We start from the raw sequence: 24,312 nt of genomic DNA on the forward strand, positions 1-24,312 counted from the left end.
CCTCTCTTGCTAACAACCATCAATGATTTGATCTGACTGTCTGGCATCACACTTCCTTATAGGGTCTCTCCCCCATCCATCTATCACCACCACCACTCACCCCATGATTCCAACTAACTTGTGTCTAAGGTGAAAACTGACACACATGGTCAGGTAGGTGGAGGGGCATCACTTGGGATCATACTGCCTTCACAGAACTTACCATCATGGCATCTGCTCCATTTCATCTTTACTTGATAAAGTCTGTGCTAAGGTAAAGATTACAGAACTAAATTTGATTTCTAGTCACAACATTGTAGGATATCTATGTAAAGTCTGTTCTTGAAGTTATCAGAATATAGCAATAATCTCCAAGGGTATTTGAGCAATGCTTTTCTTCAATAGATCTGCACACTTTTCTCCAGTGATTCGGGGTGAGGCTGATTGTCAGACATCTCCTGTCTGCAGGTGCAATGCTAAAGATGGCAAACGCTACTGAGAGTCCAGCAGCTCTCGGTGGTGCTGTACAGCTGTGAATCAGTCTGCACCTTGACTGATTACTGACACTTCATAAGAGGTCCTAGTGCTGATTCTAAGCTTAGAAACTGAAGGAAATACTGTGTCCTTTAGTCAAAGAAATTGGTTATGGGAAGTGCATTTTTTAGGTACTTTTTGTTAAAAAAAAAAGTTTTCATTGGTTTTCCCTTTCGTGTAATAAGCTCTGTTCTACACTAATCACCAAAAGCCAAATATTACTACCATTATGTAGACCCAGTGTTCTTTGTATAATGAGAGAATTTCCTCTCTAAGAAGATAGTTTTGCAACATTCAGGCATATTCCCTATTAGCTCTTTCAAAGAAGAAATCTGACCCCAGAAATGTGTGTTTTGCGAACTTTGAGGTTTGGTTTGATTTTTTTTTTGTTTTAAATCTGTTGTTTCTGTAGAATGCAGCTGTTTCAGTGGGTGGAAAGTGATGATGTGTTCATAGAACAAGAAATGGGGCTGAAAATTCTAGCCAGTGGTTTAAACTAAGGAAGTGGACACAAGCCAGCAGAGGATTTATGTAACTTCATCTTCTTTTGTACTTTATACTAATTCCTTTCTTTGTGGTCTTTTTTAATTTTTATTTTTTTAATGCTGATATAAATTTAAATATAGACAGGATAGTTTTTTCTAACTAAGAGTTTTTAGAAATCAGATAGCAAGTTCTGTCACTCAGCAAGGAATGTCCCATTTCTGAGAAAGGAAAACCACTTGTTATCTCTTTCACAACTAAGCTGTTATCCTGTCCTGCTTTTCAGGAACACCCAAAACTCATCTGCAACCTTTTCAGTGTTTGGGATATGCAAAGAATGCAAGACTGAGCCTGGAGCTGGTACATTCTTCCTTTTAATATCCTTGTTTCCATGTTAATTTATTTACCCAAGCTCAGGCAAATTCTACTTTCTGTGAGACTCATTCTAATCTGGGTTAACTCCGCAAGTCGTGGTCAGGAGTTACGCTTCTTTCCCTGAAGAAATTATTGGTCCAATAATAGTTCAATCAGAATTTACACACACAAAAAAAAGCAACCAACCAAACAAAAAACTCAACAGAAAACCAAAACCCAAACCAAAAGAACACCAAAACTTAAACAGAACACTAAGGCTTAAGGTCATTATGTTTATGGAATGAAAAGAATCAGTTACACAGAGATTCCCCCTCTGAGACCTCAGATTCTTCAGACATTTGTTTGCTTTATTTTCCAGGGTTTTTTGTCCAACATGTAATTCATTTGCTGGCCCATTCCTGAAAATGTAAGGTTTCCCATTACAGATAACCTGGGGTTTAGCAATCTGTAATTTTGCAAATGCTACATTTTATTCTGCATGCCTTTTCCCTACCAGTTCTTTCCTTCATGCCTGTGTGGTCTGACTTGATTCCAGAAAAAAAAATCAGGATTGTGTTATTTTCAGAGGCTGCACATATCTTTTTTCTTTTTTTTTCCCAAAGTTGGCCAGGTTTCTATTGCTTTCTCCTGTGTTATGTGTGAGTGCAGTAGTACCATTCACCACTCTGAAAAACTGTGTCACTTAAAATCCTGTTGTGTAAGTAGAGAAAACTTTCCTTAACGCTCCCAAGAATGTTTTAAAAAGAATCACACATCCATGGATATGGAAAAAAAACCATATTTTAGCAAATATATTTGAGATGTTTCTACATTTATTTGAACTTCTAAAACCTGGATATTGCTTCTGAGTTTCATAAAGCGTTTTGGTTTGTTTGGTTTTGTTTATGCTCTCAGATCAGCTAGCTTTTGAATTTTTCCAACTAGTTTGGGAGTACTTTACCATTTGCTGTCAACATTAGGTGTCTTTTAAGGAAGCTTCTGTCCAGTTATTCTTCAGAGGAACTCCTTTTGGAGGACCTTCTTTTATCATCATGTTTTCCCAGTATATCTTACTGCATAAATCTTCTTGCTTTGATGATTATTGATGCAGGAAGCTGTGATGTAGCCTTGAGGTTCAACCACTTCCTGTTCTTCCAGTGCTGTGCTCTAAAATGCCACCAGAACTTCTAAATTACTTAATTACAGACATCTGTGTTCCTTGAGAAACACAGGCATTTGGTAGGCTATAGAAGTACAAAATGCATCTATATTTCTGTATTCCTTCGTTGCTACTGGAAAAGGGCATGGGTATGCTCCAACCTAATGACTCTAGAATTTCAGGTTCTGGTTTTGCAGTATTGAGGAATTTTGCTTGCAGTAACTATTCACAGTTACTCACAACTCCTACCCTCAGTGTTACTTGTTGGATATGGTTTAGGTATTCCTTATAACTCCATTCATTGCCAGGGGAAAAAAAGCAGGATTGACTCACCTGGAGACAAAAATTTACTTGACATGCAAATATATCTCAGATGGATCTATAGTGATGACTGCTATAGGAATGATACTTAGGAATATGAAAGTCAAAATACTTGTTGAAAGTTATATTTACTGGTGAGTTTATTTTTTTTAATTGGGTAAAAGTGTGTGTGTGTTAGAACCACAGCTCTGAAAAATCTTCAGTTGAGTCGTGTTAGAAATCAATAAATACAGCTGCTTTCTCAACATGTTGAAGTTTTAATTTGTTGCCTGCATCTTGACCCAATGTAGTGTGAATTGTGGCTTCACTGAGTGAAAGTGGACCACTTTTGAAGAGAAATTTGGCAGTATAATAGCAGTGCCTGTTTCTAAATAAAACTTGGCAGCTTCTGATGAATTTCCCTTGAGATATGATTAACAGAAGACTTAAAGTACAATCCATGAAGTACATATGTACTGAGAAAGCTATTTTGTCACAGACACCTTTGAATAAAATCCTTTGAACAACAACAGTTCCAAATCACTCTCTCTGGTTTTTTGTTGAGTTATGCCACTTAAGCATTTCTGTTGAACATCAATCAAACAGAAAAGCAAAAATGTGTGCAGACTGGACTAAATAATGGCCTCTGAATTACAGATGACTGGTATTCATATATTACCTCCTTTGACATAGAGATTCTTTTGATGCCTGAAGAATTAATAGTGTTTGAACAAAAGTTAGTTTAAAAACAAACAAAAAATAGACTGAAATATTTTTTCTAACATGTTTCATCTGTCCTAACCAGTTGCCGTAATGAAAAAAAAATTATGCATCGTTTACTATTTTTAGTTCATTAACATTTACAGGAAGCTCCAGTAACTGGGATCTACAGAAAAGGTTATTTGCAGCTATGCTCAGAAAGGACTAACTTATGTTCACCCAGAACTGAAATATTCTTCTGCCTTTATTTTTGGGCCTTTTTGTTTTCATTTCAGAGAGTGATCTGCATGTTATAAATAAATTTACCAAAGCAGTGCTGAACCAAGCAGAGAATATTGTAAATAATCCCACTGAAGGAAAACATGAACTGACAAAACATATTTGAGAGACATTAGCTATTCATGTCCTTGTCTTTTCACATTCTTCTCTGTAAATTTCCTTAGATCATAGATGAAGAAGAAACACAGTTCATGAGTAATTGTCCTGTTGCTGTTACTGAGAGCACACCTAGGAGGAGGACACGCATTCAAGTGTTTTGGACAGCTCCTCCTACTGGTACAGGCTGTGTGATTCTGAAGTAAGTATTTTAAAGCATGTTAAAGTGACTCTTAAATTGAAATTCAGTTATTAATAAATATTATTAGGTTAAGAACTGTTGGCATTCTTAAATACTTTCTTTCCCTTTGGCACGTGTCACCAGCGATAGTTCTACTTGGACAATTAAATGTTAGTAACTCTGTGTCCAAATGTTCATAAGGTGTTCATAAGTCTTCAGTAACCATTGATTTGGTATTCTAATTGAACTTCATAGGCTCTCAGCCACATTTTTGACTTAAAAACACTGAATGTTTGAGATGAAAATTGCATCCATCTGATTGAGATTTGGGTAAAAAAGCATTACCTTAGTGAGATGCGTAAGAAAGGTTTGTAGAATCAGGATTTTCTAAATGCACCTTCTTCAGTAAACCACAGCAATTAGTTTGGAGGTGAACACTCTAATTTTATAGCTGATTCCCTATTCTCAGCCTATTTCTAAAGTATGTGTATTCATACTTTCTAGGCAGTAGTCAAAGGTAAAATTATGTAGCTGCACTTTGCTTTAGGGCCCCTCTGTAGAAACTTTAAGTGACTTCTCCCTGTATGATGAGTATCAGAGGAAACTGCCAGAGAAATATTATCCTGTTTCCTAAGATTTTGCTTGTCATATTTAATAGGATAGATTGGTCAAATATGCATGGACAATTTGGATTTCTTTGCTTACTTTGAATCTATGTCTGGAATATTATATCTGGATGTTAGCTATTGCTAACATCTGATCTGCAGTAGACCAAAAATTTTCAGTCTTATCAGTCCTGGGGATGCCTTTAGAGACACAAACACCTCTAGGCTTCTAAGAAGATGCTAACACAAGTGTTGGGCTGAAGGCAATTCAGGCCAATGCTGGAAACTGTTGTTAAAATTGCATCTGATTTCTGAAGCTGAAAAATTGTCACCAGCAAAAGTTGTCCACAACTGGCCTTGTCTCACCTTGTGCTTCACTTTCTTCTGCTTTTGCTGACTGGCACAAGATAAACACCTTCCTCTTCACCTCTGTGAGGGTAATGTAGCCACCACCCTGACACTCTTTGTGGAACAGTCTCAAATCTTTGGCAGTGCATTTCTACTTTGTGCCTTTTGAGAGCTGCAAATTTTGTTTTAGGTCATCTGTTTCAATGTGCACTGAAGCAGTTCAAGAATACTCTTATGGTATTTTCTTAAGCTCAGGACAGAAAAGTGTACAAGTGCAGCAAAACTGTGAAGCCTGCTTTTTGCTGGATGGTCAAACAGGTTGTGTGTTTATATGTGGAATTTTTCAAGGAGCAGTCAAGAAGATTCTTTCAGTGTTGCTGAACTTTTTATCAGTAAAGCTATTTGCTTTTCCCCTTGAGACTGCCTCTCTCTTAGCAGAACAAATACTGCTTGAGGCACTTAATGCTTCACTAGTGTAATAATAAGGTGATATTTTATACATCCTTTTAAAGAGAATATTTCAACTTAAATCCAATAAATCTATGCAAAAATATTTGATAGGTTTTTTTTTTCTTTACTGTCTTGAGTGGAATTGTCATTAGCAAAGAAGGTTTAACCAAGACCTATACTTTTCTCACTGGAACTTAAACATCTGTGATTGAAGCTGGTTCAGGGGCCTCCCTGGGTCTTGTCAGGAAAGGAATTTAGTGAAGTACCCCCAGCTGTGGGAACCTTGATAAATGTTTCTTTTCTCCTCTTTGCTGGTCAAGTCATGCTGGATATTCAACATTAATTTTTATACGGCGAAGTATTTGCATTATTGCATAAACCTCAAAGGAAGCTCCAAAAAAGTCACTCATTCAGAACCACAGGTCTAATATTATACACACAAAACTATGAAATTTTCACTGCCTTAAGGAATGTACACATTAAATGAGTGGCAAACAACCTTCCCAGACTGCTGGATGTACATCAGTAGTGCCAAAAAAGCAATGAAGTGCTACTACAGAGTTAGATTTACTGAAGGGCACCACTTCCTGTAATCTGGGCAGCTCAAAGAACAACTTAGAAATGGAAGTTCAGAAGGGAAGGAAAAATTTTTGGTGTTAGGAACACTTATTTATCATGCATATGGGTATCTTAAGTGCCTGTGTACGGCTGAAAGTGGAAGGATTTTTGTAGGTACTTTGAAGTAAAAACTCTGTGGAAGAGTACAAGCTTGCTTCCACTGGTTGCTTTATTGATCTCAGAGGGTGAGTGCTTCATTCTGGAGAACATGTCAAAGAAAAGCATCCATAGCAATTACTGATGTGGTTTTGGCATTAGCAACATTTACATTTCTTCTGTTGTATGTAAAGCATTGACCACATCTGAATTTGAGTTTACAGTCAGCACTCTCTCTAAAACTTTCTTTATGGTTCTTGTACAGTAGCGGAGAAATGTTGGATGCAAATTTCAAAACCATTCTGTCATTTGTGAGAGCTTTCGTGATCTAATAAAAACAAAATTCTGAAAGCAGTTATTATTACAAATACTTAAGTCCAAAGAAAAATGAAACCTTATACTTCAGAGGAAGCAAAAGCTCTCTGTATTTTTCTTTCCTCTGTGTTTCTCTCTGTTTCAATTCTCTGTTGATAGTGTACAAATAGTTCTTTTATTACCAATACGTCTTTTTCAGTCCTTAAAGACTATCAGATAATTTTCTTTTAGAATTTCCAAAACACAATGTATTTTGGATCCTGTTCTGATCATAAGGCTGATTCTTCCTTTTTCTCCATGTCCCAGTCTACTGACTTCAATATATAGAAAAGTTAAATGTCATCACAAGTTAAACATAGCTTTTCCATAAAAACTTATTACAGTTTTAGTGCCAATAATTAGGAGGGGTAAATTTGTAATGGTATAATTAAATACAGAGTCTTTAGGGAAGTTTTCCTTGGACTAGTTCTGAGGTTTGGGATCTTTTGTGGGGGTTTTTTTGTGGTTTGAGAAGTCTGATACCTTTGATAGAAGCACTTGGTTGCCCACATCTGGCTGGTAGCCTTCTCAGTGCTTTCTAGGCATAGTGCATGAGATCAGCTTTGTTGTGAGAAGCATAAAATGACAGACACAGTTGGTAATCTGGAGTTCCCAGGTTCAGCACAGGATGCTAATCTTTTGGTGTGAGCACATATGTGTGTAATGCTGCCTTTCTGGGTGATTGCAAATTACAAAGTGGAGGAGAATTAACATATATTTGAAATTGACTTATCAACACTTCTTTGTGTCCTAAAATCTCTCTTTCTGTGTGAAAACTTAGAACTGAGGGGGGGGGGGGGGGGGAAAGAAATTAAAAAAAATGGAGACAAATTACCCTACAATATCATACTTTAATTGCTTAGTTGAGAAGAATTTCTCCATTTTCTTCATTCCCACTAAGTGATGACTGTGAAATAGCTTAAAGGTTCAAATCCTTCCAGACACTGAAAGTGCCAGTGTACAGAATGTGTTTTGGGGATGCAAACAATAGCTGAGGCTGTATTTGTCCAGATGTTTTAGTCTGTGCTTGAGCCTTGCTGATGTTACACATTTCTTGGGAGACCTTAAAGCTTTAGTTCTGCTTTCTACTTTTCTGATGAATACTAGGAACACTGTGCAACTAAATGCAATTATAGTGAGATATGCAGATTTCAGCATATTAGCTCTTAAAATCCTTTTTGCAGATGGATGAAATAGAGAAACAGCTGAAAATTTTGGGGATGGCCCCAGACACTGCAAGAGATTTTTAAACATCTTAACTTTTAGGATGACCTGATAGAAATAAAATGCATCGTTGGCTGTCAAATTGAGCAGTCAGCCTCACCACAGCAGTAGGTACTTACTTGCACAGAAAGTTTTTCTATGTGGAATAAAGTTGTTACAAAAAGATAAATCAATAGAAGAATGCATCCAGATCATACTTAGCAATATGGATTCACTTGGCTGCCCTAGCATCTGTGCTAGCTTCAGAAGCTACCCAAATATCAGCATGAGCAGGAAAGTGCTGACAACAATGTCTTTCTTGCTTCTGTGGCTAAAGATAACTATTTGGACTATTCCAAGCTGCCATGCTGTACACAATCTGTTTGTTTTAGTGTGCATAATGCAATATTTTATCTTTCTATCAATCTATTCTTTCTATTATTTCTATATCTTACCTATTCTTTCTATCTTTCACAAAAATGTGAGCAGCTATTTATCAAAAGTTTCTTAGAACTAATAGAGAATCACCTCTTTTAGGCCACTTTTAGCCCCAGAATTTTAGATTCATCTGGTGAGTTGTGTTTTTCAAGGTGAAGTTTTAGTTCGGTGTGGTATGGAACAGGTAGGGAAAAGTCTGGCCTGCATAATTGATGGAAAATCCACAAAAAAATAATATTCTGCAAGTACTCATAGAATTTTCCAATATAAAATAAGAGTGAAGAAAATTCTGTAAACTGTCTTAGCTTGTCTCCTAATAAAATTTCATAGTAGGGAGAATCTTGTTACTATCCAAATTGATTAAATCTGTCAGCTGGTGTAGATCTCATGAAGAGTCAAGTATTGCTAGGTGGTAATTATCTGTCCTCCTCCAGGATTTGGTGATTTTCACTGAGCATGAGATTAATTGTTAATGTAGTAAATGATGGCCACATGCAGATAAGTTATATGCCATTTACCATTTATAAAAGATACTACAGCTCCCTGGCTCATGGAATAATAGAGTTCTGCAGCAATGGAAGTGACTTGTATGGTAAATGTAACAAACACTATTACTTATGAGTTATTTATTTCTGCTATACATACCATGCTTAAACATCCAACAAATGAAAATTTGGTATCTGTAAATAGTGTTTGTTACCATTACTACTTGCAGAAATCCACTGCATTTGTCATAATGTCTCTGCTGTTTGTTTCAGGAAATGTTTTCTGAGCCATCTTCAGGGAAATGGTTTATAATTTGTAATTTTTTTTCCCCTGCATATGTAATTATCTTAATGTTTTCATTGCATTAGGTTTAGTTTGTATATAGTCTAGATAATTAAAGAATTAGAGAATTGTAGTCTTCCAAATAAAAAACACTGTACATTTAGTATATAAAGTATGTACTGACAAAATGTTTTATGTATTTGTGATACTGTAGCAAAGCTACGATACTTACAAGGACAATGTCAATACTAGTCCATGGATCTTCCTTGGATATAATGCTCAGTTTCCAATATACAGGTGGATTCTGGCAGTCCTCTTGTTCCTGAGCCTTCAAAGCTCTGGGGGTGAACAAACTCCAGCTAGAGCTTTTTGAACATGTACTTTTTGATTTCTTGTAACTTCAAGCATAATATTCATTCAGGTCACTTGGCATCTCACTCTGAGTGAACACGACACTGAAATGTGGTGTTGGAAAGACTAAAATAAGAACCAAATGCAAAGGAACCAAATGTCACAAAACCCCACGAGTTCATAATTACATATACATACTGAAACTGTCTTGATATGCAGCCAAATATCTTCTCTACACTCAAAAGTCATGATGAGATCCAACCCAGGGAGTCTTTGGGCAGAAAGAGAGAACAAGGCATCTGGAAAACAAAATGTCAGATTGAAATGGTCATATTTAAATGCATTTCAGAATTAATATCTCTTACCAAAAATCCTCATTGGAACCTATGAGGTGGCAAAAGAAGTGGATCAAGGTTTTAAGTTGATTAGGTTACTAGACTAAGGTGATTAAGCAGTATAAGTAGATTTGGTCTTTTCTGAAACTAAAATGTTTCTTCTTTTCGCTAGGCTGTACTTATGTACAATGTGCCAATGTGTGCGATTTACCTTGATTTGTTGGGACCCTCACCTGACTAATACAGAGTTCAAGGCTTTTCCATATGCTTAATGGTGTTTCTTTAAGTACTTCTCGTGGAATGTATTCTTCAAATACATCCTATTTGTTACAAAGCATGTGAAATACGATGATGGTACTTGTTCTTCTGGGATACCTTAGTATTTGTGTGGTTTATTTATTTCCTTATAAGCAAAATAGTGGATTAGTACTTATTGCAAAAACACAGTTTATTTTGAACCAGATGAGCTGCTAGGATATAGGTGAGGAGCTATGTGGAGTTTGCTATGAAATTATTCCTTTTAGTAGTCAAAGTACAAAAACAAACAACAGAAATCCCTACTTGTTTGAGTTTGATATTAAGGGGTTTGATCAGTTCCTTCCATTTATTCTTTCAGTCTTCCTGTGTGATTGTCCAGATACAAACACAGAACAGTTTTAACTGCCAGTTTATTAGAACAGTAATACTGGAACAATTGAGCTCAGTGAAAAAGCATTTATTGAAAGTTTTCCAATAGAAAACAACCTGCCTTCCTTGCTTCCCAAGAGTTCTCAGTGAGGCTTTCATGCTGTTTATGAACAACAGAAGATAACACTTCTCATGTTATAAATAGTAGAATTCATGAGTCTTCTGCATGCAGAGAAATGATCAAATTCCTGTACTAGTAGTTTAAACAATTTATATCTCCATCTTCCAGTTAGCTACCACACAACTGCAGTAGCTTTTGAACTTAATTTTTGATAGACAGTAACAGTATAGCTTAATATTTCTTTTTGCATAACATAAATACTTCATGTAGACACTGGATATGTTTCTACACAATAAGATATCTCTGAATGCTCTAATGGTCCTAAGAACAAATACAGCTTTGATATGTAGAAAAAGCACTGATTTCACATATGCAATACTTATGACCTCCTTTCAGTTTTCCTCTTTCTTTTAGGAGCTAATATATAAGAAACATGCAGAGCTTTAAATGGCCAGGGACACAGACTGGAAATGGGTAGAATTTAGTCTATTCCAGTCTTTCACACTGGTTTATCATACACAGCTCAACTAATTTTTGAATGCCTCTGTTTTTCTCAAAAGTTGTTAAGTGTCCAGTGACTCTATAAAACACTGCAACATAGAAAAGAGTGTATATTAGTATTCCTCTGTTCTAATTCTCTAAAAAAAGTGTTTTTTCATCCAGCTATTTTATTTTTGGGGGGAAAAAACCAGAACACAACTCAACAAATATTTAAAAATTGTATTGTAACTAACTGAAAGCCCTATATTTAATATTTTAGATTAGGCACCCACAGAGGGTTTACTTGTATTGGGAAGAAAGAATAAGCTGCGTTTCTGTGTTTGCAGGAGCTCTAATATTAGATTGTACACATGCATTTTTGCATTTTAATATGCACATTACCATTGACTAAACACATCTATATTTAAAAAAAATCTCTCACTTTTTCACAGATTTAATATTGTTTCTTTAGCTTCATAGGGGGGAGCACATGAATTTGGGAAGTGTTATAAATGGGTTTTATTTTGTGCTTTTAGAAATAATATTTTTAAAGGATAATTAAAAACCTTTAAAGTCTAGTGAGATTTTGCAAAAGCATGGAGTTGCAAATCAGCTTAATGATTTTGCTACGGAAAAAGATGGGTTTATTCCTTGCAGTGTGTAAAAAAGTAGGGAAACATGATGGTCTTTCCTCTAGTGGTAGGGAGAATATAATGAAAGGTTTTTTTCACTATTTCCTACTATACTTTGAAAATGTCTAAAATAATCTACTATTTTTTAAAAAGCAGTGTTATGGTATATTTTGTGGTATATGTGCCACTGCTCTCATTGGTCCATATAGTTACTATTTTGCACAAATACTTTTATCCTTTGTGTAGTGGTGTAGGGATGCAGGCATCAGAAGAGATACTGATGTCATTTTTCTTTTTCGTCATCATCTATTTTCTCCAAACTTTGAGGGGAATGCAGCTGTTAAGATTAATCATTAAGGTTAAAATCTCATTCTCAAACATGGAACTGATCAGAAGCCAAATGTAAACTCATTTGATACTTAGTAAAGATATATGAGATATTAAAACATTCTTGGTCCTTATTCACAATACTGTTCTAAGGATACTTAATATGTGTTCAAATTGTTGGAAACATAAAGTAGCAGTTCAGGTCTAGTGCTTTCTAGTAATTCTGCTCTCTGATCCAAAACTTAATGGAAGCCACAGAAAATGGTGTTTAGAACGGACTTTGAAATAACCAAGTCTTTTACTGCCTGACAAGAGGATGCCAATAGAATGAACTATGATTGAGTTATCTTTGCCCACCTCTGTTATTAAAGATGGAGCCTTGGCATTTCCCTAAGGAAGTGGTGCAATACTTACCTGCCATTGCTACTGCTTTGCTAAAATTATTAATTTAAATATTAATTTAGATTAAAATGAATTATTTGTTTCCTCTCCTACATATCTGGTTGTTCTCATTAGCCTTGTTTGAACTCTCTCAGAACAATCCATATCCTCGAATTGCAGTACCCAAAACTCCTGGGCCAGGATACTAATTTCATCCTTCTATCAAATACTTCAGTGTGATACTGTCTGCAGCTGGTAAATTGTTCTCATTTCCACTGTTCAAGTTATTACTGAAAATATTGAGGTATGCACAACCACGCTGAACTTGAAGATATTCAGTGAGTTTCAGATGAGTTCTAAACACATGAAAAAGCAAAATCATTTTTTAAACATATGAACATTGCAGTGGAAAAATCCTGCCATATAGTTCTAATGTAATTAATATATAAACATTTTCATTTTTTTTAATAATCTGCTGGTTTGATGTATCTGAGTATTTACAAAACTAAAAAGGTGTATGAAAAATCAAGAAAATATTTTTATTCAATAGTATTTTTACTCTGAAGTATCTTGCACTAGCATCTTATTTTGCATGAATTTTGTTCCCAGTAGTGTGGAAATAAAATTTTAATATTTGATTTCTTTCTGGCTAATTCTCTAGTAGAGTCTGTATTTTCATAAATTCCAAGTAGAGGGATGAAAATAAAAAAAGCACTCCACAATTTTCTTGTTTGTGGTTTCTAAATGAAAATCATTGTTAATTTAGGAGCCTGACAGCTGTAGAACATTTGCCATTCAGCAGCAGCTGTCAGCACTCCAGTTTATTTTACAAACAGATGTTTAATTTGACTTCAATGCCATTATCAATTTTTTGAGGGGAAACATAGAGTGGGAAACAGAAATAATAATGATAGTCATAATTTGATTTACTTTCAAAACATAATGCAGAGTCACTATTGAAGACATCAAAAGTGTTTTACATTTTTATTACTCAATGTTCTAAATCAGGTTTTTTATAACCCCATGAACTGAAATTAAGCTCTCTCAATGCATGGTAATTCATGTTAAGGAAGTGGTATAACTTATATGAGAACTAAAGGCACTGCTTCAATGTAGTATGCTATGTTTTTAAAATATGTATTTTATTTATGAATGGCATGTCATGCCATTTCTGCAGTTTAAAGGAGGAGATATTTTTGGCTCCATATAAAACCAGGGCATTAGTGGGCCCACTGTCATAGACTCATAGGATCACATACTGGTTTGGGTTGGAAGGAAAAAAATCATCTAGATTTAACCCTACCAAGGGCAGGGATACCTACCACTAGATCAGGTGGATCAAAGCTCCATCCAGCCTGGCCTTGAACACTTTCAATGAAATCAATATTTGCATGTCATGCAAACATACTGGTGTTTACTGTACTTTAATAGTATTCTCATTTCACAACAGCAAAAGTGAAGACCAGATATTTGCTCTAGAAATGATGAAATGACACAATGAAAAATCTAAGTAACTTGATGTGGCTCATTTTTAATTATTTTATCTAGTATGTTGTGCCCAGTGATTAGGAAACTTCAATAAAATGTACTCTTTGAGTACCTCAGCGAGATGCTCTGTTGCTCAAAATGTCTATAAAGCCAGGCTTGAAATACAGGCAGTTTATGGTCTCAGCTCTACAACACTTGGTTAGTCTTCAGTATTACAAAGTCTTATTTAAATTACTCACAAAGATGGCACAATCTTACTGATCGTTGGCTCTGTCATAATAAAATCTGTTCAGGTATTTAAAGACTGTTTTTCTATGAGGTTTAATAAGTAAGCCTGCAGTTAAATTTATGAAGTTATAATGAGTTTGCTCTTTTGTATGAAATTTTCTATGTTAGCAAAGTTTTCTAGCATGCTGAGTTAAATATTTACTGTCTGCATGCCCACAAAAATCTACAGCAGCTCTGTATTGCCCACTTTACAGTTAGAATTTCAAGCACAGATATATTTCAGTATGAGAGGCAAATCACTGAACTGTCAGACTCTGCCATCCTTGCTTACATTGAATAGCTATCAAATCTGTATGTGGGTTTACATGTATCAACTGGAGACTCTCTAAGACTGATGACTTATATAAATAAGGGTCTCTGTTCCTGAACATGGTTCTTGCTTGTTTTTTTCTCTCTATTAAGCACCAAAAAATAAATTCAGATTTATTTCCTTAAATGAGCAGGCACCTGTATAATTGCAATTCTTCAGAAATTATGAAAGGAAAAAAGCAGCTAGAAAAGGAATTCTTCTTTATGTAAACTGACTTTTGGATTGATTCATGGTGTCTTTCTACTTATCTGGCTTGACAGTTTTTGAAGAGATTTGTGAAAGGATGCAAATACTAAATTCGACCAATAATTGCATGAGCCCTTCTTTTCCTTGCAGTCATTAGGTACTCACTCTTTCTATCTTTTCTGCTTCATTAGATATGCATTAAGTATCTTTGCTATCTGAACAGCAGTGGTCTGAATGCTTTTCGCACTGCTTTCCTGAAGAAATGGATTTGTTGCTCAGGCAGTTTCAGCAGAAGGTAGTTTAAAGTCTTGCAATGCACCAGAAAGCACACTTGATTTTTTTTAATGGTTTCTGGGTTTTCATTTTCTGCAGAAAGAGGATAGGTTTGCAGACATAGGGCCTGTGTCTAGAGAAGGAATCAGCTCTGGTTGTTAGGAGGATAATGAGCTTGACACTTGCTCAGTGCACTAATAGTTTCTGTAGCCTGGTGATACCCTTAATACATACATAAAACTCATTTAACATCTACAGATTACCTATTGTAAGGTTTCTCACAGATTTCTCTGAAAAGGGAATCTATGTTTGTCCTCTGCATCAGGAAAAAAAAAAAAAAGGTGTGTGTGCTCACATGCTGCAATTGTGGCTGTTTGCTGAAGTGAATGTATGGTGAGACAAGAAACTGGTATACAAAATTGCATACTGCAAAGCTGATGCCATGTACTGATGCCATTTACTGCAAAGCTGATGCCATATACTGAGGTACCACCATTTCATGATAGTTCATCAGTCAGTTGTCAATAGTGTTATCTCAAAATCAACAGCAGTTTAATATTGCAGAGCACACCTAGATTTCAGAACATCCTCAGCATCTGTGTATCTGATAATTGTATGGTTTAAATTTTCAAAGCATGTATTTTTTCTGTGTTAATTTCTGTGTAAATGCTTGGTGGGAGCAAATTATTGCATGCTATGAAAAACAAAGATAGGTGCACCTTATGTTTTTGTGTTGAAGGTTGCTTTCCTTGCTGCTTCAGTTTTGAAATCTAAACCAACTCTTGGAAAAGTTTAAATTTCACTGCTTGGGTGTCAATTTCAACACATAATCAATGCTTTTGAAGGCATTTCCCATGCACCTATTTGAATGAGCACCCCTGCTTGTCTCTGCAATGCCTTACCCCTTGCTTTATTTCCTCCCGTGTCGCTAATCACACTTTTTGTAACATAATTATCCACATTAAAACAGCTCCCTCTTAGAGTTTCTAATGAAGTTAAGAAGCTAATTAACTGCACTTTTGCTCCAAATAAAACTTGAGATGGATTCCAGTTCCTAGTCTATGCCTGCTCCTCAAAGCTGCTAATATGAAGGGTAATTTATCATCTTAATCCTTCCCATTACTCCTTACTACTGCTCACAATTCTCCTTTAATAATACTATTCATGTGCTCTCTTTGTCCTGATGATTGAGGGAGATACAGACTGTGTAGATTTTGCCTAATCCCTGATCCTTTAAGCATAGTTGTAATCACTTCCTTCATGAAATGATGACCTTTATCTGGGTCAACAGGGCTTCAGGAGCTCCCCAGAAGTGAAAGGCTTCTTGATAGTTTTGGATTTTGCCCCTCACCCTGCTGTTACATGTTGTTTTATTGAAAAGGCTTCAAATCACTGTGAGAAGGAACCGTTCACTTCCAACGAGTTTCATTTCCACAGTCTGTTTTGAAGAACAGATACATACAATCTATATGTAACCACATCCACAGTCTGACAAGCCACTGCTGCAGTGAAGGGATGGAAGTAGACTTTGTTCATGGGCTTCCTATGCATATTGTTGACAACTTTTGATCCATTTTTTAACACCTGTTTCTGTACTTTTCAAAATCACTGTTTCCTGAATCCTAAGAGTAATTTTCTGGTTTTCATATTTTCTTTCTTGTAAGAATGCTTGCTAGAAATCCTTACTGCAACTCACTTTTGCAACCAGGACAATTGTGTGAACTACAGACACTACTGTTAACACTGCCCTCAGCCACTAACTTGTTGCAGCAGATATGGAGCAAGGAAGCTTGGTGAAAACCTTCCTAGGCAAATACATTCATAGACTAACTCATTCTTTCATCTTTTGCCTTTGGAGCATGTTTTGGTTGTGTTTGGTTGTTTGTTTGTTTGTTTTTTCATGTAATAGATGTAGTATACATGTCAGAAATTACTTTAGTATTGAGTTTTTATTCTGCAGATTTTAGCTTTAATATTTATCTCTTGTGACCATTCAAGCAAAGAACAGAGATCTTCTGAGAACAAATACAAGATAGCAGCATGTATAATTGTTTTCCCTTAGGGCTTTTTTTATTGTATTATATATGATGGCCAAATCAGTCCTGAAGTTGGATGATAGATCCAACCAGTATGATATGAAGGACAACCAAAAGGAATTTGAAGTCAGAGCAAATTTGTGAGAGAACTTTAAAGTACTTTGTTCCTGCAGTGGAGTTTTTCCTCAGTTATGCTTTCTGACACTAAATGGAATGTAGAAAAACAAAAGTTTAGAATATTCTGGTGTATACATATGCACTGAATTTTTTAGAAGTGAGCAGCTTTTATTATTTTTCATCTGACTAATGTATTAGAGAAAAGGCACTCATCCTGAGCAGTGCTGAATTGCAGCAACATGGATAAATTTCACACTAATATTGCTGTGTTTTATCCAGCATAAAATATCAACTCTGGCTGGCACACCATCTGTGTCAGCTCCTAAGTTAGGCATCCAGAGAGGAATAATTTCATACAAGTTTTTGATAGTACTGACCCTTGTCGGTGATGGGCGATGGCAAAATTAGATTCTGGTGTAGATGGATCTTGTTCTTTGGTGAGACTGAGCAGTTTCTTAGCTGAAAATTATTTTGAAGAATGTAGTTGTCTAATATTCTACCAGTGTAAAAATTGATGGGCATCTAATGATTAAAGGACTGTATATGAAAGGGAGCTTCAGAGAACTTTAATTTCGTTTTAATATGAGTCTCCTAAATATTAGAAAGAGAAGTAAATGTTGTTGGTAAACTTCTGGAAGTTTGCTCACTTCTGGACCTCGTAAGTGCTTGACAGAAAAGCAGGTTGGTTTTGGTTTGTTTTGGTTTTTTTCTAAGGCAACACAGAAGAAAATAAAATGAGAACAACTTAAATAATTCATTAGAATTAGAATTCATTAGAATACCCACCAGCACCCAAAAAAGTACAGTAGATGCAAGTATGTGGTTTTCACTTCACTTTCTCGTGCCTCAGATAAATGGTACCTCTAGAAATACTTTCTCTGCTAAAGACAACAAAACTGACAAAAGCAAATTTAACATGCTGATAAGACTAATTGTTCTCAGTAGCTTTCTGAGGTGGGAAACAACTTAGAGCTATGTAATTAAATCAGCAAGGCATGAAATTGTTGAAGAAAATAATATTAATGGCTGGAAGGCCAATACAAGGTTAACTCATAAGTAATATAGAGCAGGAAAGGCTTCTTGTGTGCAGTCCAGTAGTTTTTTATTATTCCTCAATATAGAGCTGAAACTTAGGGTATCCTCACCTGCTCTGGCAAAATCAGATTTATTATCACGTAACACTAATCTTGTACTTTATGGTTTTGATGCCAGCATAAAAATTGTCATAGGAACAATTCTTATAGATCCTCTTCCTTACTCCTTGTGTCACATCATTACATCCACAGAGGCAATTTAAAGTAAGAGTATTTCTATGGGTGCCAGGATTTGACACAAGGAGTAAGGAAGATCTAAAGCTGTTTCTATAGAAGAAAGAAAAAACTCCACACAAAACAACAAACAACAATGTTTCTGGGATGACTTGGAACATTCCCAGGGCTGCTGTATTTTTATGGTTTATGACATTCCTTATTTGTTACTATTCCAGATGCAATCCATGCCACTTTGGTAGAGAATTTATCAGCAGGACAGTGCAACCCCTGTGGAACTGTGCTGGAGAGGGAACTTCCTATTCCAGGGAAGACCTTCAGGGCAGGTCTTGCTTCCCTCATGCTGAAATGTCTCTGACCAAGCTCCGACCTATTTGCATGCAACCTGCAGCATTCCAAAGCAGCATTGCTAAACCCAGTATCACAGAAGCTACTACATACTCTTTGATTTTACTGAGTGAACTACAAAACATAAATAACAAGAAACATTTTTAGGAGTTTGTTTTTTTAAAAAAAAACACCCCAAAATTGCTGAAGATCCACTTAAAAATGTTAATATGTAGAGGAAAGCAATCTGATCTCGCCTTCTGGTGAAGTTCAGGCAGCACTAGATGTTGGAAGTGGTGTGAAGGATTTCCAGAGATGTAGCAAATGTGTGTCTACAATCCACCAATATCTGTGAATTCTTACATGCTTTCTTACCTCTTAGCCATTCCATATTTTAAGCTGTTCTTATAAGCCTCAAATGCAAATGAAACAATCTTTTGTCCAGATCAGATCTTCTGTAGAGGAATAAAAATTATGTCAAAAAATAAACAATAAGGAAAAAAATAATGATAAAAACCAGCCAAATACGCTGATCAGATGATTTGGTCTACCTTCCACCTTAAAAGTTGGTTATTAAAACAATATTTTAAATTAGTATTTGTAAAGTTGTGTACCCTCTTTTTAGTATTTATGCAGCCATTTAGTATACCAACCCTGTTCCACTTGGAATCAGTAACAAAACTCTCATTTAGACTATTAGCTTCGTGTATAATTTCAAACAGAGGTGAAGAGACAATGACTCAGAAAGCTTTGGAGCTTTTGTTGTTAGAAGAGGAACTGTTCCTTTGACATTTCACAGTGTCAGGCTAACTGCAGCAAAAAGAATAATACAAGACACTTCAGGCTTCAAACAGTCTAAATTTTATTTCTAAAATAACTTTCTCAAATACTTGTAATATATCTTTGTTATCTGCCAATTTGGGAGCTCCTTTATCAAGCAGCTGATTTCTTGTTTGCTTGGATTTTTGAAGAGGGGTTTGTTGGGTTTTTCTAGGGGGGGTGGGGTGCTGCTTGGGGGATTTTTTTGAGCAAGCTTTGGAATACATGTTCTTCAAAATTATATTTAAAGCTGGCATCTTCCAAAGGAAGATGTAGTAAAGGACAAGTAGTCAACCAGCCAAGGATGAGAACAAACTGTAGTTCCTGCTCTCTTTCCAGTTTGATCTAGCTTTAAAGGTTTGCAAAACCCAGTTATTCTCCTGGGTGATTTGTAACGTGAAATGAGGATTTCTTCCTATCCTATTCTGACCGTGTATCTTGGCAAAGAAAATATAGTAAAATTGCATCTTAATTTTGATAGGGTGGGACATGGTTTAGAAAGGTTTACATGACTACAACACTTGTAAGTATATACAGTCTTATTTTCTCACTTGAGCTGGTACGAGGAATAACTCACTCTGGGGAGATCAAGATAATTATTTGACAGTGGAGTTAAGGTAAAACAAGAATCTGCTCCTTGCTATTCAGGGTTTTAGATGCAAGTGATGTTACAAAGTGTTCCTAGAAGACTCCCTCACTAGTACATGGAGTGCCAGCTCCCAAAGCATTTTCTTCTCAGAAAAGAAGTCCAAAGAATGTCTTTCAATTAAACCAATTTCTGTTTTCTTATAAAAAGCAAATAAAGTCTAGCTTGAATTATATTTTATATGGTCAAATGTATGCTTATTTAGGACTGAAAGAGGTCACCTGAGCCATGTGAACATGTTTTCCAGGTGATTATATTTTTGATATTTACCATATAGTTACAATACCAATCTGCTAGAAGAACTTGGGCTTGGTGCTTTGCTGACTTGAAGATCTTTGATGCAAAATTAAATTTATGGCCTCTCAGATGGGAGGCTAAATATCAGATAGATTTCAGCTATGCAGTCCTGGCCATAATAAATAGAACAGCACAGTAACTGTGCACTTACTGTGTCTCCCAATATCACTTTAAGATTTGATCGACCTTCCCTGCCCCTCCCCCCCACCACCAAAACTTATAAATTTACATTTTGTTTTAACTGTAAGAATTAATGAAATACTCCTGATTTAATTAATTTATAAATGACTTGTCTTTCAGAACCATCCAATTGCTTTTAAAGGCTCCTTTCTAAAGGCACTTTTTTAAATATCTGTTTTACATATTTGCACTGAATTGCTGTCACATATCAGAAGTACTAATCTTTTCAGAATGCCATGTAATTTCCTACAAAGAGCTGCCTATCTAGCTGTGCTATTTTTCTGAAATTTAATACAATTTCAGTATTTTAATGTAAGCTTTGATTGAAATATTGAATATTCAGTTCATGCATTTCAAGAGCACAGATCCTCACCATAGGACTATGAGCACTTCTCTCAAGGTAGTCACATTCTAAGTTTCTGTAAAATGTGATCAAATCAAAATGCAAGTTGAAATAAAAATGACCTATCTGAACTCCTGTATTGTTTATATGTATGGTCAGAATGTTGGAAGAGAGAAAATATGCCTAGGTCTTAGCAGTCCAGTTCTATTCTTCTGCTACATTGTCATGCATTTCATCATTGTTTAGGAATAAATATGTTTAAAATCTTTTTGTTTTTCTTTTCTTTATAGAGCCAGTATCGTGCAAAAACGCATAATTTATTTTCAAGATGAGGGCTCTCTTACCAAAAAAATTTGTGAACAAGGTAAGGGAAAATAAAAAATAGTTCTGACTTTCTCAATCTGTTCTACATATTCCTCTTAACTCATTATATCAAACTAAAGTTCTGAGGCCTTGAGCCATTTCATCCTATTTCAAATATGGGATCCTCCATTCCATTATGCTCTTCCTTATCACACATACTGTTCCTTCTACTTTCTTTCTTGTCTTCCCTGAAATGTGTGATACTTGCAACTTTTCACCTGGTCCTCATGTGAAACCTGTTTATCTTCAGGGCACTAAGTTTACTGAATCCTGGGCTATTAAATCCTTTCCATAATCCTAAGTATTGCAGTTGGTCATTTTATCCCACTGGAGAATTTACGTGGTTTGGCCATCCATAAATTTCAAGCCTGTTGCGTTTCGAGACCAGCTGAGATTTCAACCCCATCAGATAAGAAACAGAAACAAACACATTTTGAATCTGAAAATGACAGAAAGAGCAGTGCCTTCTTATTTAAAAGGGTAGAATTTAATAATTACATCCACTTATAAATACCATCCATGTATTTTGGAGTTGTAGTTTAGTCTATTGAAGCCCAATTTAAAAATAAATAAAAAATTTGTATTTTAATCAGATTTGTTTACTGGAGTATTTATTATGGCAACTTTTCCTTCCTCTGTTGATTTTAAGCTGTACCTGTTTTCAGTGGTTACTTTACTGCTTTTTCAGACTCAGCCTCAGAAGGTGTAACTGACAAGCCAATTTTAGACTGTTGTGCCTGTGGAACTGCGAAATACAGGCTGACGTTTTATGGAAACTGGTCAGAAAAAACACATCCCAAAGATTTTCCACGTAAGTATCATTCTTTTTCTATCGTTGTACCATATAGGGACTGTGAGGAGCAGTTCTTTACCACTAGTTCAGAAGTTTCCTGAAGTGCTAGGCACTATTTACCTATGGAAAGCAAATGCTTCACCTCTGGTCCAGCAGAAAGCTTAGAGGGGAGGTTTCTGGCTGTGAGCCCTTTATAGTTCTATGCCTGATGAAGTTTGGGCACAAAGCTATAAACAAAACACTGTATCATTTAGCAATAGTGTAATCACACTTGTGTCTACCACTGCTGTCACAACTCAAACACAAATCTAGTGGACTGTTAAAAACCAGTATCCTAAATAGCTTGCTGTTGATCACTTAAGTCTTCTCTTGTAGATTTCATCCTCAAAAATATTTTATGTGGAAACGTAAGATTACAGGATTGGTGAAGTTCCTGAAGTGAACTATTTGCTGAAGAATATACTAAGCCTATCTGTGCTGCTGATAAGCTGTAATACAGTCTTTCTCATGGTTTCTTCCTGTATTGTTATATCCAGTAACTTCTGACACTTTATCCTATTTTTTTCTTTAGTTCACTGTCTTGTTCTTTTTAATCTAAAGACAATAGTGTATCGATGCAGCTGAGAACTGACAGTGTGCAACATATGCAAAAACTTGGTGGAGACTGGACACTTAAAGTCTTTGTCATAAGAAGTTAAAAATGATAGTTTGTGGCTGTCTTGATAGTTGATTTTTTTCCTTTTTTTTTTCTTTTGTCCCTTGAAAGGACGCACCAACCACTGGTCTGCTATCATTGGTAGTTCTCACTCAAAGAACTACATCCTTTGGGAGTATGGAGGATATGCTAGTGAAGGTGTCAAACAAGTTGCTGAGCTGGGGTCCCCTGTAAAGATGGAAGAAGAAATTCGACAACAAGTAGGTGTCATTTAGCAAATACTTTAAAAAACACATCCTACCTTAGCCTGTGAATGATCTGTCATTGGCAATGGCTGTGTGTATAATTTTGCAGACCAGTTTTCAGTCAACCAGATTAGATCTGTCTGTCCTTCTAGACTTGTTCTTACTCTTGCAGAAGTATTTGTGAAGGGACAAGTAAGTTGCATTGTGAACTTACCAAATCTTTGTGTTATGCAAGGCATATCAGAGGTAGAAAAGTATAATCCATCTTTCCTGGCTTAATAAGGAAGAAACTTTGAAGACAGCAAGCAGCATGCCTGATTCCTTTTTGAAGAGGTGATTTTAGTTTACATTATATAATGTAGTATTTCTTTCTTTCTTTTTTTTTTGTCTTTTTTTTTCCCTGGGAGGCACCTCATTTGCAAGTTTCTGCAGATTCATCTAAGTTAGAAATGAGTGTGCTGATTTTTGCTGACGAGCAGGAAAACTTTACACAAGCACACAAATAAGATTTGATGAATCAGAATTGTGGTTTAAGGGCAAAACAGCTTTTACAGTGTATCATCTTACAGGGGATTGATTTAGCTGAACAGAAATTAATCTATCAAATAGTTTATAAATTATTTTCATTTTGTACATCAAAGAGCAAGTAACCAAATGAATTATACCAGGACCCAGTGATGATGATGATTATTAGATCATCTACCTCTGTAAAATCTAAGGACTCATTGGAAACTGAGGTCAGTTAGAAAACAGAATGTAAATATTATTATGTGTAATAGAGCTATGCATAAGATTTTATGTAGATGTATGTGTGTGGGTAAGTGCATACATAATGTGTAGTTATAGTTGCTCCATATGGACGTGAAGGCAGAAATTGCCACCAACAGCTTTATCACCTTGTACAGACAAGACAGGACAGGAGCAAAAGAAAAACAGAATTCAGTGAGAAAAAGACAGATCTGGTTTTATTGGAGTCTCTGTCTGATTTTGCTTTCCTGAGTTTCCTCCCAAATTAACAAATTGATACAAGTGAAGAGGAGGCCTAGTACAAGGGTGAATAGTCTGCCAGGATGCACTGCGAGGGAGAGCCAAAGGACTTGCTTTGGCACTTCATGTGCCTCTTTTGCTATGCCAGCCTTTAGCATGCTGTGAGAGGTGTGAATTAAGATTTCATTGATATGCAATATTTTAATTCATTTCTGGGACTTGGTGCTTCTGCCAAATGTGTTGAGAATTAAAAGAATTAAAGATTAAGAGCTGGAATTTTAATGAAGTATTTGGGTTTCAATCATTCAGAGCTCATTCATTTTATAAGGCATAAATTCTAACAAAAAATAAATATAACGACAATTTTAAAGTAGTACTATACACTTCAGTAATGAAAAAAATGTCCTTAATCCTTATTCAGGTATCACAAGTATGCTTTCCTTGATTTCAAAAATGTTTGAATTTGGCTGCA

The 24,312-nt window shown here is 35.7% G+C and overlaps 1 protein-coding gene across 1 annotated transcript in view; it reads left to right on the forward strand.

Annotated features, from left to right (window-relative positions):
* SPON1 (spondin 1) overlaps window positions 1-24,312 on the forward strand; it is a 127,934-nt gene that overhangs the window by 24,730 nt on the left and 78,892 nt on the right. Inside the window, exons 3-6 of the mRNA XM_008504761.2 lie at window positions 3,973-4,106; window positions 21,088-21,161; window positions 21,849-21,971; window positions 22,720-22,868. Coding sequence (XP_008502983.2) covers window positions 3,973-4,106; window positions 21,088-21,161; window positions 21,849-21,971; window positions 22,720-22,868 — 480 coding nt within the window. The remainder of the gene's footprint in view (window positions 1-3,972; window positions 4,107-21,087; window positions 21,162-21,848; window positions 21,972-22,719; window positions 22,869-24,312) is intronic.

This window comes from Calypte anna, chromosome 5, assembly GCF_003957555.1.
Source record: "Calypte anna isolate BGI_N300 chromosome 5, bCalAnn1_v1.p, whole genome shotgun sequence".
Classification (NCBI taxonomy): domain Eukaryota; kingdom Metazoa; phylum Chordata; class Aves; order Apodiformes; family Trochilidae; genus Calypte; species Calypte anna.